The 13,795-nt window shown below is 44.5% G+C and overlaps 1 protein-coding gene across 1 annotated transcript in view; it reads right to left on the reverse strand.

Moving 5' to 3' along the window:
* Window positions 1–1,531: 1,531 nt before the first annotated feature.
* The window catches only part of col4a1 (collagen, type IV, alpha 1), a 37,855-nt gene continuing 25,591 nt past the window's right edge, over window positions 1,532–13,795 (reverse strand). The window contains exons 19-51 of the mRNA XM_086220511.1: window positions 13,213–13,273; window positions 13,063–13,098; window positions 12,827–12,973; window positions 12,617–12,700; window positions 12,444–12,527; window positions 12,171–12,241; window positions 11,873–12,064; window positions 11,489–11,657; window positions 11,271–11,363; window positions 11,019–11,123; window positions 10,761–10,858; window positions 10,161–10,311; window positions 9,931–10,044; window positions 9,623–9,790; window positions 8,768–8,857; window positions 8,536–8,688; window positions 8,347–8,445; window positions 8,171–8,260; window positions 7,868–8,007; window positions 6,751–6,958; window positions 6,476–6,574; window positions 5,983–6,033; window positions 5,290–5,475; window positions 5,068–5,201; window positions 4,887–4,959; window positions 4,731–4,802; window positions 4,449–4,577; window positions 4,253–4,351; window positions 3,965–4,177; window positions 3,705–3,882; window positions 3,505–3,619; window positions 2,478–2,650; window positions 1,532–2,374 (exon numbers count right to left, since the gene is read on the reverse strand). Coding sequence (XP_086076637.1) covers window positions 2,293–2,374; window positions 2,478–2,650; window positions 3,505–3,619; window positions 3,705–3,882; window positions 3,965–4,177; window positions 4,253–4,351; window positions 4,449–4,577; window positions 4,731–4,802; window positions 4,887–4,959; window positions 5,068–5,201; window positions 5,290–5,475; window positions 5,983–6,033; window positions 6,476–6,574; window positions 6,751–6,958; window positions 7,868–8,007; window positions 8,171–8,260; window positions 8,347–8,445; window positions 8,536–8,688; window positions 8,768–8,857; window positions 9,623–9,790; window positions 9,931–10,044; window positions 10,161–10,311; window positions 10,761–10,858; window positions 11,019–11,123; window positions 11,271–11,363; window positions 11,489–11,657; window positions 11,873–12,064; window positions 12,171–12,241; window positions 12,444–12,527; window positions 12,617–12,700; window positions 12,827–12,973; window positions 13,063–13,098; window positions 13,213–13,273 — 3,957 coding nt within the window. The 3' untranslated portion in view covers window positions 1,532–2,292. The remainder of the gene's footprint in view (window positions 2,375–2,477; window positions 2,651–3,504; window positions 3,620–3,704; window positions 3,883–3,964; window positions 4,178–4,252; window positions 4,352–4,448; window positions 4,578–4,730; window positions 4,803–4,886; window positions 4,960–5,067; window positions 5,202–5,289; window positions 5,476–5,982; window positions 6,034–6,475; window positions 6,575–6,750; window positions 6,959–7,867; window positions 8,008–8,170; window positions 8,261–8,346; window positions 8,446–8,535; window positions 8,689–8,767; window positions 8,858–9,622; window positions 9,791–9,930; window positions 10,045–10,160; window positions 10,312–10,760; window positions 10,859–11,018; window positions 11,124–11,270; window positions 11,364–11,488; window positions 11,658–11,872; window positions 12,065–12,170; window positions 12,242–12,443; window positions 12,528–12,616; window positions 12,701–12,826; window positions 12,974–13,062; window positions 13,099–13,212; window positions 13,274–13,795) is intronic.

The raw sequence follows: 13,795 nt of genomic DNA on the forward strand, positions 1-13,795 counted from the left end.
CTGTGAATCAGCTGGTGGAGGAGCAGTAAGGTCATGGATCATCATACTTCATTACAAACCTCACTGATGCCACCATCTTGTGGCCATAATGATGTACTGCATTAGAAATCCTCAAAACGACGAAAGAAACAAATATTCTACAAATTACTTTATTGTAGGAATTACACATAATGAGATCTGAAAAACATAAAATGTGGATGAAGTATGTGCTGTCTGTTAATCAGTTAAGACCATCCCACTGTACTCAAGTTTGTGTGAAGGGAAAATGCGATTTGTAGTTCATGGATCACAACCAAACACAACACAATAACAAAAGCACCTTGCAGTCAGTATAATGTCTGAAACAGTAGAAAAGCTTGCACACGACGCTGAAACTACATCTGGGCTTCAAGATGTCTCTGAATACTGCATACCAAGTGGTAAAAAGACCCACACAGATAAAGATAGCACTCCACATTTGTATATGTTGTGTCATGTTGGGACAACGAATGAAGCACATGAGTAGGACAACAAGAGCAGATTACGTTTCACCGTTGGGATCAAATATCAGAAACATCTGATTCAGCTAATGTGAAGAGTAAATCCTGTATCACTCAAAGAATGTCATTCTGACAGGGTGGCAGTGACGTGCCAGTCACGAACAAGCCAGTTCATAGAAGCGGCTCTTTTAAGTGAACGATGCGACCTAGCGCCCAGCTGACTTTTTAATCAATAAAGCACAGGATAAAAGGATGAACTTGTTTGCTGCACTGTTGGGCCACACACTCATGCACTGACTGAATGTAGTGTTAATGTGCTTTGAGTGGGTGGCCAATTACGTGTGATTCAAGAGACATGACGGATCTCTGGAATCAGGAGGCACGAGTAGGTTTAAGATTCAAGTCAGATCAATGTTGAGCACACGTGCAAAACTGCAGAAATACACGAGTGACAGTAACAGAAGAAGTAGAAACTGAATTGAATAGTAAAATAATTTAAAAATGAATATAGAAAGAACCAGAAAACTAGAGACAGATTTGATTCACCAAACAAGGCAGCTTACTATAAAGAGTCAGAATTCCCACCACTAAGTTGAGATCGCTAAAGTGTGTTTGCTCATATGCAGAATATCTCAAAAACGAATGGACGGATTTTGCTTCAATTTACTGGAATGATGTGTGATATATTACAAGGAACAAGTGGTTAACTTTTGGAAGCAATCCGGATCAAATCTTAAATCCTGGATACTGAAGAATCCTCTAGACCATTAACAGGATGTAAATATTCGCTATATTTGTGGAAATGTTGGAGATTTCAATCAAATTCCTTGAGTCCATGTGAAATGATTCCGGACACCAACCGACTCATATCCCATATCTGTGACCCCTATTTTAGTCTGAACAGATTTGTATTCACGCAACCTCCTGTGGAGGGATACGCTTCTGATTCTGTCGAGAACGGGCTTGTGCAACAACGTATATGCGGATGTCGCAACACACACCACACCCAAACTGCTCAAATCTATCATAAATTGTATGTACACTCACACATGCACGGACAAAGGCACCTGCCAATTTTATTTCAGTGCTGTTTTGCATGTTATTAAGGCGCTGATGGTCAGAAAGGTCTTTTTCTTTAGGGTTCCATGGACAGTCTCAACATATTCTCTTACATCTTATAAATTAAAAAAAAAAATGGACGTAATAACACACAATGTAAATTCAATAATAACCTGAGGAGAGTATGCTGAACTACTTTAGACAGGAATGCATTATATTTACAACAGAGCGATAAATTTTCGGCAACATTATAGTGATTTAGAAAATGACACACTTGTGTAACCAGTGGTAAGTCCCATCCTTTACATTAGTATGGCTAAAGAAGTTAAAAGTGTGGATCTATAATATTAATATGTAGCTATATCTCTGAATGATGTGGCACTACAGGGGAAGGGCAATGAAAGGGAATGGAATGGAATAGCACCTGACTTACACACACACACCGCCCATTCAAAATGAACACTCGTTTACCAGTTTAGGGGGCATGTACTCAGTGCAGTGGTAAACTGGATGCCATTCTTTGGAGACATGTTGTGATCATGTTAGTTTCATGTTCTGCATGGAGAAAAAAAGGCCACTTGGTCTCTGATTTGTAAAGTCCCATCCCCGGCTGTTCTGAAACCCCACGTCTCTGTCCCTCTCCTCTCACACATGCAGGGAAATAGCACCATCCTTGGAAAACAGGAAGTAAAGCCAAGATGAGGACATCAGCGCACGTGATATTGGTCATAGGCCAGGAAAGGAGGACTCCGGCTTATGTCCTCTTCATGCAAACCTGACAGCGGCTTATGTGTGTTCGGAGGCTCCCTGCTTTTAGCGTTGTTGGGACTGGTTTCCTGGAGAGGAGCAAAGAGGGAGACATATAAGATGTTCATGCTGTATTACCAAGCTCATCGTGTAAATGTGGGATAACAGAAAAAGCAAGTGGTTCTGTCTTACGTAAACATCTCCTTGTCTTCGATCGTTGCAAGCCAGAAGCTGTAAGAGTTGCCATAGTAGTTGCAGGTTCCACGACCATGACACTCGATGAACGGAGCACTTCGGAACTCCTCCAAGCAGGAACCAGGAGATGCCAGAGCCTGGCCGGAGCCCTCAGCACCAGCACTGGTGTGCTACACAAAGACAAAAAAAAAAAAAAATAGAACTGAAACTTTGCATTTACATGTGGTTTGCTGTCGCAATGTGTGTTTCTTTAAATATACAAGTGTTCATGTGTACTATGGTTTTACAAATTAGCCGGATGCACTTGGAGCATTTTAACAATCCAACATTATTTAGTAGCAGTTACTGTATTCTGGACCACAGCCGGTCCAAGACCAACTCTCCCGAGCTGTCACAGTCTGTTTCCAAGTGCAAGTTGATTGCAGTGAGAGCACAATGTGACACAGATCTGACCTGATGGCAGGAACCAAAACACAACACATCATGTGCTGCCTGTGTGTAACATAAACAAAAGGACAGGTAAGGTGACAGGGAGGAGACTGGCAGGGACTTATGTTGAAATCTAACCTGCTGGACAACTGGGCCCAGGAGTTTATATTTTCCAGTATTTCACTTTCAGCCAGTTCGAAGATTCTTGTGGGAATATTAACTTCACAAAACGCCCCTCAGCAAATGAATGTTTTGCTTTTTTAAATTTGATTTGGACAAGTTAAAAGGACCATAGCCTCTCTTGCCTGTCTTCAGGTGATGTGAATTAACAACAAGAAGAAACATTATTCGTAAACTTACTGTATTTCTGTATTCGTGGATATTTTTTTGCACTTTGACAATGTCTAAAGAAGCTGTACCTGACAGCTTCCTCGTAATTCATCTGCACATTACTGGAACATGCTGCCATATCACAGTATAGTGACTCATCACAACACGGGCTTGACGAATGCGTGCCCGGTGTAATGAAGGATGACTCCACTCCCAAGAGAACAGACTGTTTACTTGCACTGACACCTAAAGCGGCTCATCTTACCATGACAAAGGAGTAGCCGATCCACAGGGAGTCCCAGCCATGAGGACACGGTGGGATCATGATGGTCTGACTGTGAACTGCAATCACCATGGCTGGGGCCTCACACACAGAACACCTGTGAACACACACAAGAGGAAGTGTGATGTGAGTGTGATGAGCAGCATCACCAGCAGAGAAGCATGGATGGCAGAGTGACAAACCTGCTGATGTAGGGTTTGATGCTTTCACCGGTGATGGGTGCCATGCTCATGGTCATGGGCTCAGGGGACGTGAGCCAGTATGAGTAATCGTTACGGGATGCATAGTTGCACACATTGTTGATGTTACAGAACAGGAAGGGCATCGGGCTAAACTTCTTCAGACAGCTCCCGGCCGTACCTAAAAGATGAGACGATACGATGCCTTTCATCCTCCAAATCTTTTCCATCCCACTTTTTCTCTCTAATTTTGTGTGCCTCACCGAGATCTTGTCCGTGAGAGCGCTCATTGCCTTGCACATAGAGCAGGGAGTAGCCATCATACAGAAGCGTGGTTCCATCAGGACAGACTGGAACCTCCACCGACTGGCTGTGACGGGTTACCAGGAAACCATGATCCATGGAGGAGGGGCCAGGTGGACCCACTTGACCTGGAAGACCGTCAGGTCCTGGGGGGCCACGATGTCCTCTAGGTCCTAAAGACAGGGAGTTATTGATACTTTATAAAACTGGGGGCACATTGACACCTCCTTTAAAAGAGAAGCGCTCACCTTGAGGCCCAGGCAGGCCGGGCTCTCCTTTGGCTCCAGGTTGACCGTGATATCCAGGGAGACCATCTTCACCTTTGGGCCCCGGAATACCTGTCACACCTGAGAGAAATGTAGAACAATAAGGAGGGAGTTATCAAAATAGACATGTTTTTAAAATAGACCAGAGGATTACAGATATTGTTGAGATGAATGTTACCTTGCTGCCCTTTCTGCCCTGGGAGTCCAGCTGGGCCCTGGGGTCCTGGTAAGCCATGAGGCCCTGGGAGCCCAACGTCTCCTTTGATGAAGGTGTGTGGGCCAGGGGGACCAGGAGGGCCATCATTACCTGAAATTTATATTAGTTTATGGACTCAAAGTAATAATAATAATACGATCAGGGAAATACACAGGCACTGACTGCTTTGTCCTTGAAGTATATAATTCAGTTCCTATCACAGATTAGAATGCAAAAAAATAATCCAATTCTTTTTCTATGTACCCTTCTCTCCTGGGAATCCTCTGTCTCCAGCTTCTCCTTGGAATCCGATGTCACCGAAATTACCCTTTGCACCTTGATCAAGACAATTGCCATTTTAGAGCATATTCTATCGAACAACTGCAACGATACACTGTTGATGTGTATGTACGTACTCACCCGGAAAGCCGGGAACGCCTTGCAGCCCCTGCTCTCCCTTCTGTCCATCAATACCTGGAAGGCCCGCTGGTCCCTGTAATACACAACCAAATGCAGACAGTTGCACAAAGAGCTGAGGGGAAACAGGATATTTACAGAATGACATGTAGGTGAACTGTGAAAGTCATTCAGTGTGACATACAGGATATCCAGGAACTCCAGGGTCTCCCTTTTGTCCCGTCTCTCCCTGGAAACCAGGAAGACCCTGATCTCCTTTGTCTCCCTTGAACCCGTCTCTGCCTGGAACACCTGGTACTCCAGGTGCTCCTGTGGCCCCTGTTTGATACAAGATAAGAGATGAATACTTCTGGAATATCATGGTCTAAGTACTTTATATACATGTGCTGTCGTGTATGTGGTGTACCTGTTTCTCCAGGTTGTCCTGTCTCTCCCCTCTCTCCCTTGGGGCCTTCCAAGGAGATACCGGGGAGCCCCCTTTCTCCTGGATGACCAGGGGTCCCCAGTTGGCCGTGATGGCCCTTATCACCTTTGATACCAGGCATACCAGGTTGACCAGGGGTGCCAGGGAGACCAGGACTACCCTTTTCACCTGAGGAATAAAAGTTGAGTTCACATGGTTAAAGTCAGTTTATTTACATTAATTTGGATCTGGAGCAGCACGGTGGTGCAGTGGTCAGAACTGTCGCCTCAAAGCAAGAAGGTTCCGGGTTCAAGCCTTGGCTCCATCACGGGATCTTTCTGTGTGAGTCTCCATGTTCTCCCTGTTTCTGTGTGGGTTCTCTTTGGTACTCCAGCTTCCTCCAACAGTCCAAAGACATCAAGAGAGGACGAGGCTGATTGATACTCTAAATTGACTGTAGGTGTGACTGTGAGTGTGAATGGTTGTCTGTCTCTCTATGTTGGCCCTGAGATGGACTGGTGACCTGTCCAGGGTGAACCCTGCCTTTCGCCTGAAAGCTGCTGTGATAGGCTCCAGCCCCCCCCCCCCCCGACCCTAACAGGATAAGCGGAAGAAAATGGATGGATGGATGGATGGAATTTGGGTCTGTTTATTCAGATTAACAGATGACATCATCAGTGAGGAGGAGGCTCTCACCTTTGCCACCAAGCACTCCCGGTGGTCCAGGGAAACCTACACCAGGTATACCTGCAAAGACAATTGGAGAGGTATGTTACAGTCTATACTCACAGCTTTGCAGTGAGAAAATCTATTAAGAAACCAGATCTAGGAATAATAATTATATGGGATATAAAAAAAGAATATTCTCATCTGTATACATACCTGATACTGATTTATCACACTGATTTTAAACACTTTAAATATATCTTTTTTCAGCATGTGGGATAGTTAGCCACTTGGTAGCTTAGCATGATACATGGTAGTAAGTGATAGCATAGCTTTGTTGGACACACTTTTCGATGAAGTGGGCTTTAGTATAACTATATGTATAACATTCCCTATGGAATTACAATTCAAAATTATAAGACATTTAATTTTAGAATTTTAGAATCAGACCCAGAGTGACCCCAAAGTGTAGGTAGAGCAGAGAGACTTGTAGATCAACAGACAGGAACATTTTAGCACCTACCTGGGTTTCCTCTTTCTCCTGAGGATCCAGGGATGCCATCTACTCCGGGCTCTCCCTTCTCTCCAGGAGAACCAGTAGGTCCCTGCAAACCCGCTTCACCTGGGAGAGAGGACAGTTGCACAGTGTTTATTATTTTGTTACCCTCTCCTGATGTTGTTCACTGAGATTAAACAGGTGTCTGGTTTTTAGTCCAAATGCAATTCTGAGACATTTCCACACTTTTTCCATACACTCTGCTCTCACATGATCAATTAATTGTAGGTAGGGGAACTTACCAGGCCGACCATCCTGACCAGGCTCTCCTGCTGACCCAGAAAGCCCAGGGACACCCTTCTGCCCAGGTATTCCTGGCTGTCCTGTAGCACCAATGAGTCCTGTCTCTCCCTTAGCTCCTTGGTGTCCTGGTGTGCCAGGTGTACCCATATGACCCTTCTGGCCCTTGTCTCCTCGTTGCCCTGGGAATCCTGGCTGGCCAGTTTCACCCTATGAAAGAAGAGGAAGAGAGATTATGTGTTGCCTGTATGTTAATAAATCCTCATAGCCAGCACTGCTTCATCTTCATACATGCCAACATACATGCAGTTACCTTAAACCTGCGTGAACCCACGAAAAGAAGCCAATTTCTTATTTGATGCCACAGAAAACAGTAAAGAAAAGAGAGCAGCCTATGAGAGCTCTGCTTGAAAACAGACTTTATGGCAGAGATGACAAAAGTCACAAACGTTACAGGCAGAGGGGGCAAGTAAACTCTCACAGTATGTGGCTCTGAAGAACAGAAACACTGGATGTGTGACGTATATCTGTGCCAACTGGAGCGCAGGGCTGAGAAATACAGGTGTCTATAGCAAGATTATTTGACCGAGGACAGAATAATGATTAAACCTGCTTCCACTGCAGCCAAAAACCAGATGTTAGCAGTTGCTATCTGGTATTTTGACCCATAAAAGGGGCTTAATCAAGACACTGCTGCTCCTGTCCTTGCCTGATTTATACACCATGTCTGAACCACACCTGCTACAGTCTGAATGAGGCAGATCTGATAGGCTGGAGCCTATCCCAGCTGCCTTAGGGCGAGAGGCGGGGTTCACCCTGGACAGGTCACCAGTCCATCACCGGACCAACACATCGAGACAGACAACCATTCACACTCACAATCACACCTACGGTCAATTTAGAGTATCAATCAGCCTCGTCCTCTCTTGATGTCTTTGGACTGTGGGAGGAAGCCGGAGTACCAGAGAGAACCCACACAGGCACAGAACATGCAGACTCCACATAGAAAGATCCCGTGCTCGAGCCAGGGGATAGACAGTCATATAGCAACCAAAATTTGACTTCCTGTGGAAATGACACTGGTGTAATTGCCATTATTTTAGCAAGAGGATTTATTACCCTTTGTCCTGGGAATCCGGGAAGACCAATACCTGGCTCACCAGGTAATCCCTGATCTCCTTTCTCTCCATCAGTGCCTCTGAAACCAGGATGTCCTGGTGTACCAATATCTCCTTTAACACCCTTTGGACCCCCTGGACCTGAACAAACACACCAAATTTAAGAATGGCCTTCACACCAATTAAAAAGTTTTTGTGTCTGTATTGGTCTAATGGATAACAGGTGTATTTTTATGGACAGATTTCATGTTCATAATACACTCAATGAATAGTGTGCACTGCAAAGTTAATCTTTCTTTCTTACCTGGTATCCCCATCTCTCCCGAACTCCCCTTTTGTCCAGGTGTTCCGATGCTGCCAGGCTCTCCAGGAAAACCAGGGTCTCCTTTTTCTCCTAAAATGCATCAATGAGTAAGAAAAGTTATTAATTACAATAATTAGACATAAATTACATTGAAGTAGGCTGTTCAGTTTGGTCACCTCGCTGTCCAGGTAAACCAGGCTCTCCATCTTTGCCGGGCAGTCCAGGGTCTCCGGGCATCCCTTGGTGACCCCTCTGTCCAGTGAGGCCAGGTTGACCTGATGGATAAAGAATTATAAAGAGATTATTTACAGTAGGAGCACTTAGATACAGCTGGAAGTGTGGGTCCATAGACAGACTAATCCCACCTGTATCTCCATGGTCTCCTTTATCCCCCTTCATGTGTTCCATCTCCACTTTAGTCATGTTCCCAGGAGGTCCTGGCATACCTATCTCTCCCCTATCTCCTTTTGGTCCAGAGTCACCAATATTTCCTCTTGGTCCAGTGATACCAGGATCACCTGACAGACATGGTGGGAAATTGTCAGCTTGGCTGATTAACTTCAAGACCAGTTACACGGAGGTTGGAAATGTTCTCACCTCTTGGACCTGGAAATCCAGGTGTACCAGGGGGTCCAGGAAATCCTGGTACTCCCGGTGTCCCAATGACTCCCATTTCACCTTTTGAACCTGGCAAACACACATAGTGAGATTACGCTGACTGAAAAAGAAATGTAAGACTAGATCTAGAGAATACAGCTCTTCTTCATTCAAATTCTATAGCTATAGTCAACTAGCAGTCTACTACTGCTACTCCTAACATCAAATCGAATCCTTCATCCATTACCTCTCGCTAGTTAGGCATGTAGTGTCAAATATTAGATATGCGAATCCTTTATTGTTTTAATTTTGTGGTGTCTTGAGCTCATGTAAACAATCTTTTCCTCATGCATCACTTGTCTATGACTCCAGAATGCAGACAGTTCCAGCCATGTTCATTTAGCTTGAAGCTAATGTTTAACTGACTAACAATAGTAAATTTTTTTGTTCATTTTTAGCTTAAATCAAAGTGTTTGTGGCTTAATCAGCATACGACTGAATAAATAAGATAGATTATATCAGACCTATTTGTGAGAACCTGCATGGCACTCTTTTTGTGTGATAATGTTTTGTTTTTTTTAAGCTGTCAATAAAATTAATATTTTCTGTGTAGATTATTCATATGTCAGCCCTCCAGTGGCTCTAAAGGCACAATTCCTCTTGCCAGGAAGGCCTTTAATGTGAAACTGGGACAGAAAGTGTGGAGTACAACTGAAAATACAACAAAGAAAATAACTCCAAGGCAAATAATATTCTGAATCTGGACAGTTCTTCCAATAATGAGCAACTCAGACCAAAACTAAGAAGAAGCTTACATTGATGACACCTTGTCAGTTTGGTACTTTTAAGTCTCACCTATGTTTCCGATAAGTCCGTCCCTGCCTGGTAAGCCTGGTGGCCCTGTCTGTCCTTTAGAACCAGGCAATCCTGGGAATCCTGAGACTCCCTTTTCTCCTTGAGGCCCTGGCATGTCCAGACCTGGAGGACCAGGGTAGCCTTTTTCTCCCTTTACACCTCCCTGACCTGTTAAAAAAAAAAAAAAGAGTAATCATAGAAATACTTTGTATTTTAGGTCTGGGCTCTCATAGTGTTCTATCAACACCTGCATTTTTATTGTCCAAAGACACCTTCTGAATAAATGTCCAGCAATTGTTTGTGCTCACCATATGGACCTGGCTCTCCAGGGGGTCCCTGAGATCCAGGAGCTCCAGGCGAGCCTTTTCCTGGAGCACCAGGTAAGCCTGTCACTCCAGGAGGTCCTGGGGGTCCCACACCACCTAGTTTCAAAGACCAAAGAAAAACAAATCAGTTTTTGGGGCAGAGATGAGTTTTTAACTCTAGGGCAAGGTAAACCTTGAACCAGACTTCACATTGATAAGTGGCCTTGCAGTACCTTTTGGTCCCTGAGGTCCAGCGGGTCCTGTCTGGCCTTCCCGTCCAGGAACTCCAGGTAGTCCAATGTTACCCTTGTCTCCCTGGAAGCCAGTAATTCCAGGGGGGCCCTGTGAACCTTTTGGACCTGGCAACCCCTGTCCTGGGTCACCCTGGAGAGGACAGAAGTTCGCATGTCAAATTGGACAGCAGTGATTTTGCACAATTTATACACCTCAAGTTATCAGACAGTAGAACAGATATTGTAGATGTGGTTGTCTGTTCAGAATGCAATGAATAACAAGACTTTGGTACTAGTGTTCTGCTACAGCTGGGCAAAAGCAAGATGAGCCACCAACAGCAGTGCAGTAATCAAAGGCTGCATGGCTGCGAAGGGTGAACTTCAGTGCAGCTCTGACAACATTTTATTTGCACCTGTAGAAATTCCAAACGCACATCTGATAATAACATCCACGATGCATAATTCACACCTCACCTTTTTGGAATCAGCATTAAGTACCGGTACTAGTAATGTCTCTTCCAGAGAGCAGTGACATCAATGTATAGTGCAGAATAATTAATTAAATTATTCATTCATATAAAAATGTAGACAAATACATACTTTTTGTCCACGTGGTCCAGGTTGTCCAGGTAAGCCATCCTGTCCTGGTTTGCCTGGCTCTCCTGGTAATCCTGATGCTCCTGGAATTCCGCTAATTCCTTGAAACCCAGACACAAGAGTTCTGTTTGATTTTGTGTGGGAACATCTTATGTATTGTGAATAACTTTTTTTTCTTTTCTTTTTTTTTTACATTTTCTTGCACATACTATCCATTGAATGTCTTTGATGCCTTCATGAATGGTCATGGGAATAAATCACCTTTTGGACCAGTTGGCCCAGGGAATCCTATTCCTGGAAGCCCAGGGTCACCTTTATTTCCAGGGAAACCAGGTAATCCGGCTGTCCCTGGCTGACCTCTGTCTCCTGCAGCCAACCACAAGCAGTGAGGTCAACAATCCAACAATCTCTACATGATCAAACTTTGCTCCTGCTCCCCCAAATCAATGTTGTTTCACTGATCAAGTAAACAAAATTTATCAGACTGTGACAGATGAGTATGGTGTTGCTCACCTTGAGGTCCAGGTCTGCCAGCTTCTCCTCGTGGTCCAGGCACACCCTGAGGTCCAGGAGTGCTCACACCTTTACCTGGCTCACCTTTAACACCTGGTCGATGAAAGTATACGTAGTAAATTCAGCAGTGTACAGTGTGTGTGCGTCTGTGAGCCCAGTTTGGACAACTGGGTCCATCTTTTAACAGTGTTTAAGGGATCAAATTTTTCCATGCCTACCGGGTGCTCCAGGTGATCCTGGAATTCCAGGTCTCCCCTGACTGCCCTTCTCTCCGGGCTCTCCTGGTCGGCCAAATCCTGGAAGACCAGGAGGACCCCGCTCTCCAAGAGTTCCGCCAAGACCAGGGTCCCCAGTTGGGCCACGATCACCCTTGAAGCCCTGTTTACCCTGAAAAATGACAGAGATTTCCAGTCAACTTTTTAAAGGTTGATGTTAAATGAAAGAGAACGAGACTTCAGTGTCGCAGTAAGACAAAGTGGAATAAGTAAAACACGGTGAATGTGAACATTTCAAAGTGTGTTAAAGGCAGAATCTCAGTAGAAAGGACTATAGCTCATTTGCAGGGCCAACTGGTTATGTCCTGATATAGCATACACACTTACAGGTTCTCCTCTAATGCCAGGTACACCTGGAAGGCCATCACTCCCCGGCTGTCCATCCCGCCCTGGCCGGCCAGGTGATCCAGAAACACCAGGCAGACCTTTGTCCCCCTTCAGACCAGGAGCAAGGAAAATATCCCCTGGCTCACCAACAGCACCAGGGGCTCCAGTCAACCCAGGACTACCACTGGAGCCCTGCAGACAGATAAACATACAGTATTTGATCCATCAGTGGAAATGTCATTAACATTCTTTGATACTCCCCTCAATGCAGCACCATGGTGGACATTATTCTACTTACAGGTTGTCCAGGGTATCCAGGGGGTCCAGTTTGACCCTTGGCTCCTTTGCCACCCACTTGCCCAGGAGGTCCTAGAAGGGAGACAGGAGTAAATCCTTAATTCCTTCAGAATTCATAGTTGAGCTCAATACACAGGCCACCACTGGACAATAAAAAGTAAGAAAAAAGCAGAAATTGTGTCGGGACAATGACAGTGATGAACCACTGGGGTCAAGAGGACTTGCAAGGACAAAGATGAGAGTAACATATTCAGAAATGACCACATTCACCTACCCCGCTCTCCTTTAAGTCCTTGGGGGCCAGGCAGTCCAGGGGAGCTGACACCTTCACACTGAACACAGGTGTCACCTTTGTCACCTGACAGTTACAAATATGATCATCATGAATGTCAATACTTCAGAGATTAAAATGTGGAACTTTAATCCATCAACATTAATTGTCTTTACCTTTCTGTCCGTCTTCCCCTTGTAACCCCGGAGGTCCAGGTGGGCCAGGAAGTCCTTTCTGAATGTTGCACGAGTTAGAGGCAACTGTGTGGTTGTGTCACAACACATGCAAAAAACATACGAATTAGGCCATAAATACATCTGTAGACACACTCATTGCAGGTATGTTCATGTACTGAAATCACTCTTGATTGCAAAAATGATGCATACTTGGTGGTCCTGGGGGTCCAGGGGGTCCAGGGAGCCCAGGTTGTCCTGGTGGTCCAACGAGAGACTCTCCTTCTAATCCCTTATCTCCTTTGGGACCTGTGTCTCCCTTCTGACCAGTCTCTCCGCGAGGCCCTTCAACAAAGCGACCTAAGGCAAAGGAAAGCGAATTTGTACTTCACTCTGAATGATTGTGTGCTTTCTTGAAAAAAAATCAATTAAAAAGCTGATCATTTTACCTGGTGGACCTGCTTCTCCTTGAGGACCTGGAAATCCTGTAGGAACAAACCAAAAATGAAACAAAAAGCACAGATGTATGGAGCTGATCCAGTGTAGGTGATTCACGGGAGAGCATGTGCGTTTGTGGGCATACTGAAGCCTCAATGTACCTTTCTCTCCTTGTAACCCTGGGAGACCACGAGGACCCGGAGGACCAGGGGAACCACTTCCCTGTAATTTCAAAATTACAAAGCAGAAAGATACACGATCTTCGAGACAAACAAAAAAATAGAACTGCTGTGGTTGTCTACCACTGCCAGCAAATCAAACTGCAGTTCACATCCAAATATGTTCAGAGAGATGTCAAGACTTTGAAGGAATCAAATTCTAAAATTTGATTTCAATCTAAAATTGTGTCATAACCAGTGAATTAATTGTTGAATTATGAGTAAAATTGTCAAATGTTCTGTTCGAAATAACAGAAGCTGGTAAGACAGTAAGACAGAAATGTCTTAAACAAAGTCAATTTTCTCCTGATCTCTCTTGAAAAACACAATTCTACTTCTGATTGTACTGAAGATATGTGGCTTGACAAAGATTCCCTTTGGGGACTTCAGAATAAAACAATCAGCCATAATCAGTGCAAAAAAAAAAATTCTCATAAACAATAATAACCTCCTTGCTGCAATTGCACTAAAAGTGGTGAAACTTATATGATTTAGTTGCTAGAAATAACTTGAATCCTTGTGGATT

This window comes from Aulostomus chinensis, chromosome 12 (assembly GCF_037954235.1).
Source record: "Aulostomus chinensis isolate RoL2024-O1b breed Wild chromosome 12, RoL_Achi_v1.0, whole genome shotgun sequence".
NCBI lineage: Eukaryota > Metazoa > Chordata > Actinopteri > Syngnathiformes > Aulostomidae > Aulostomus > Aulostomus chinensis.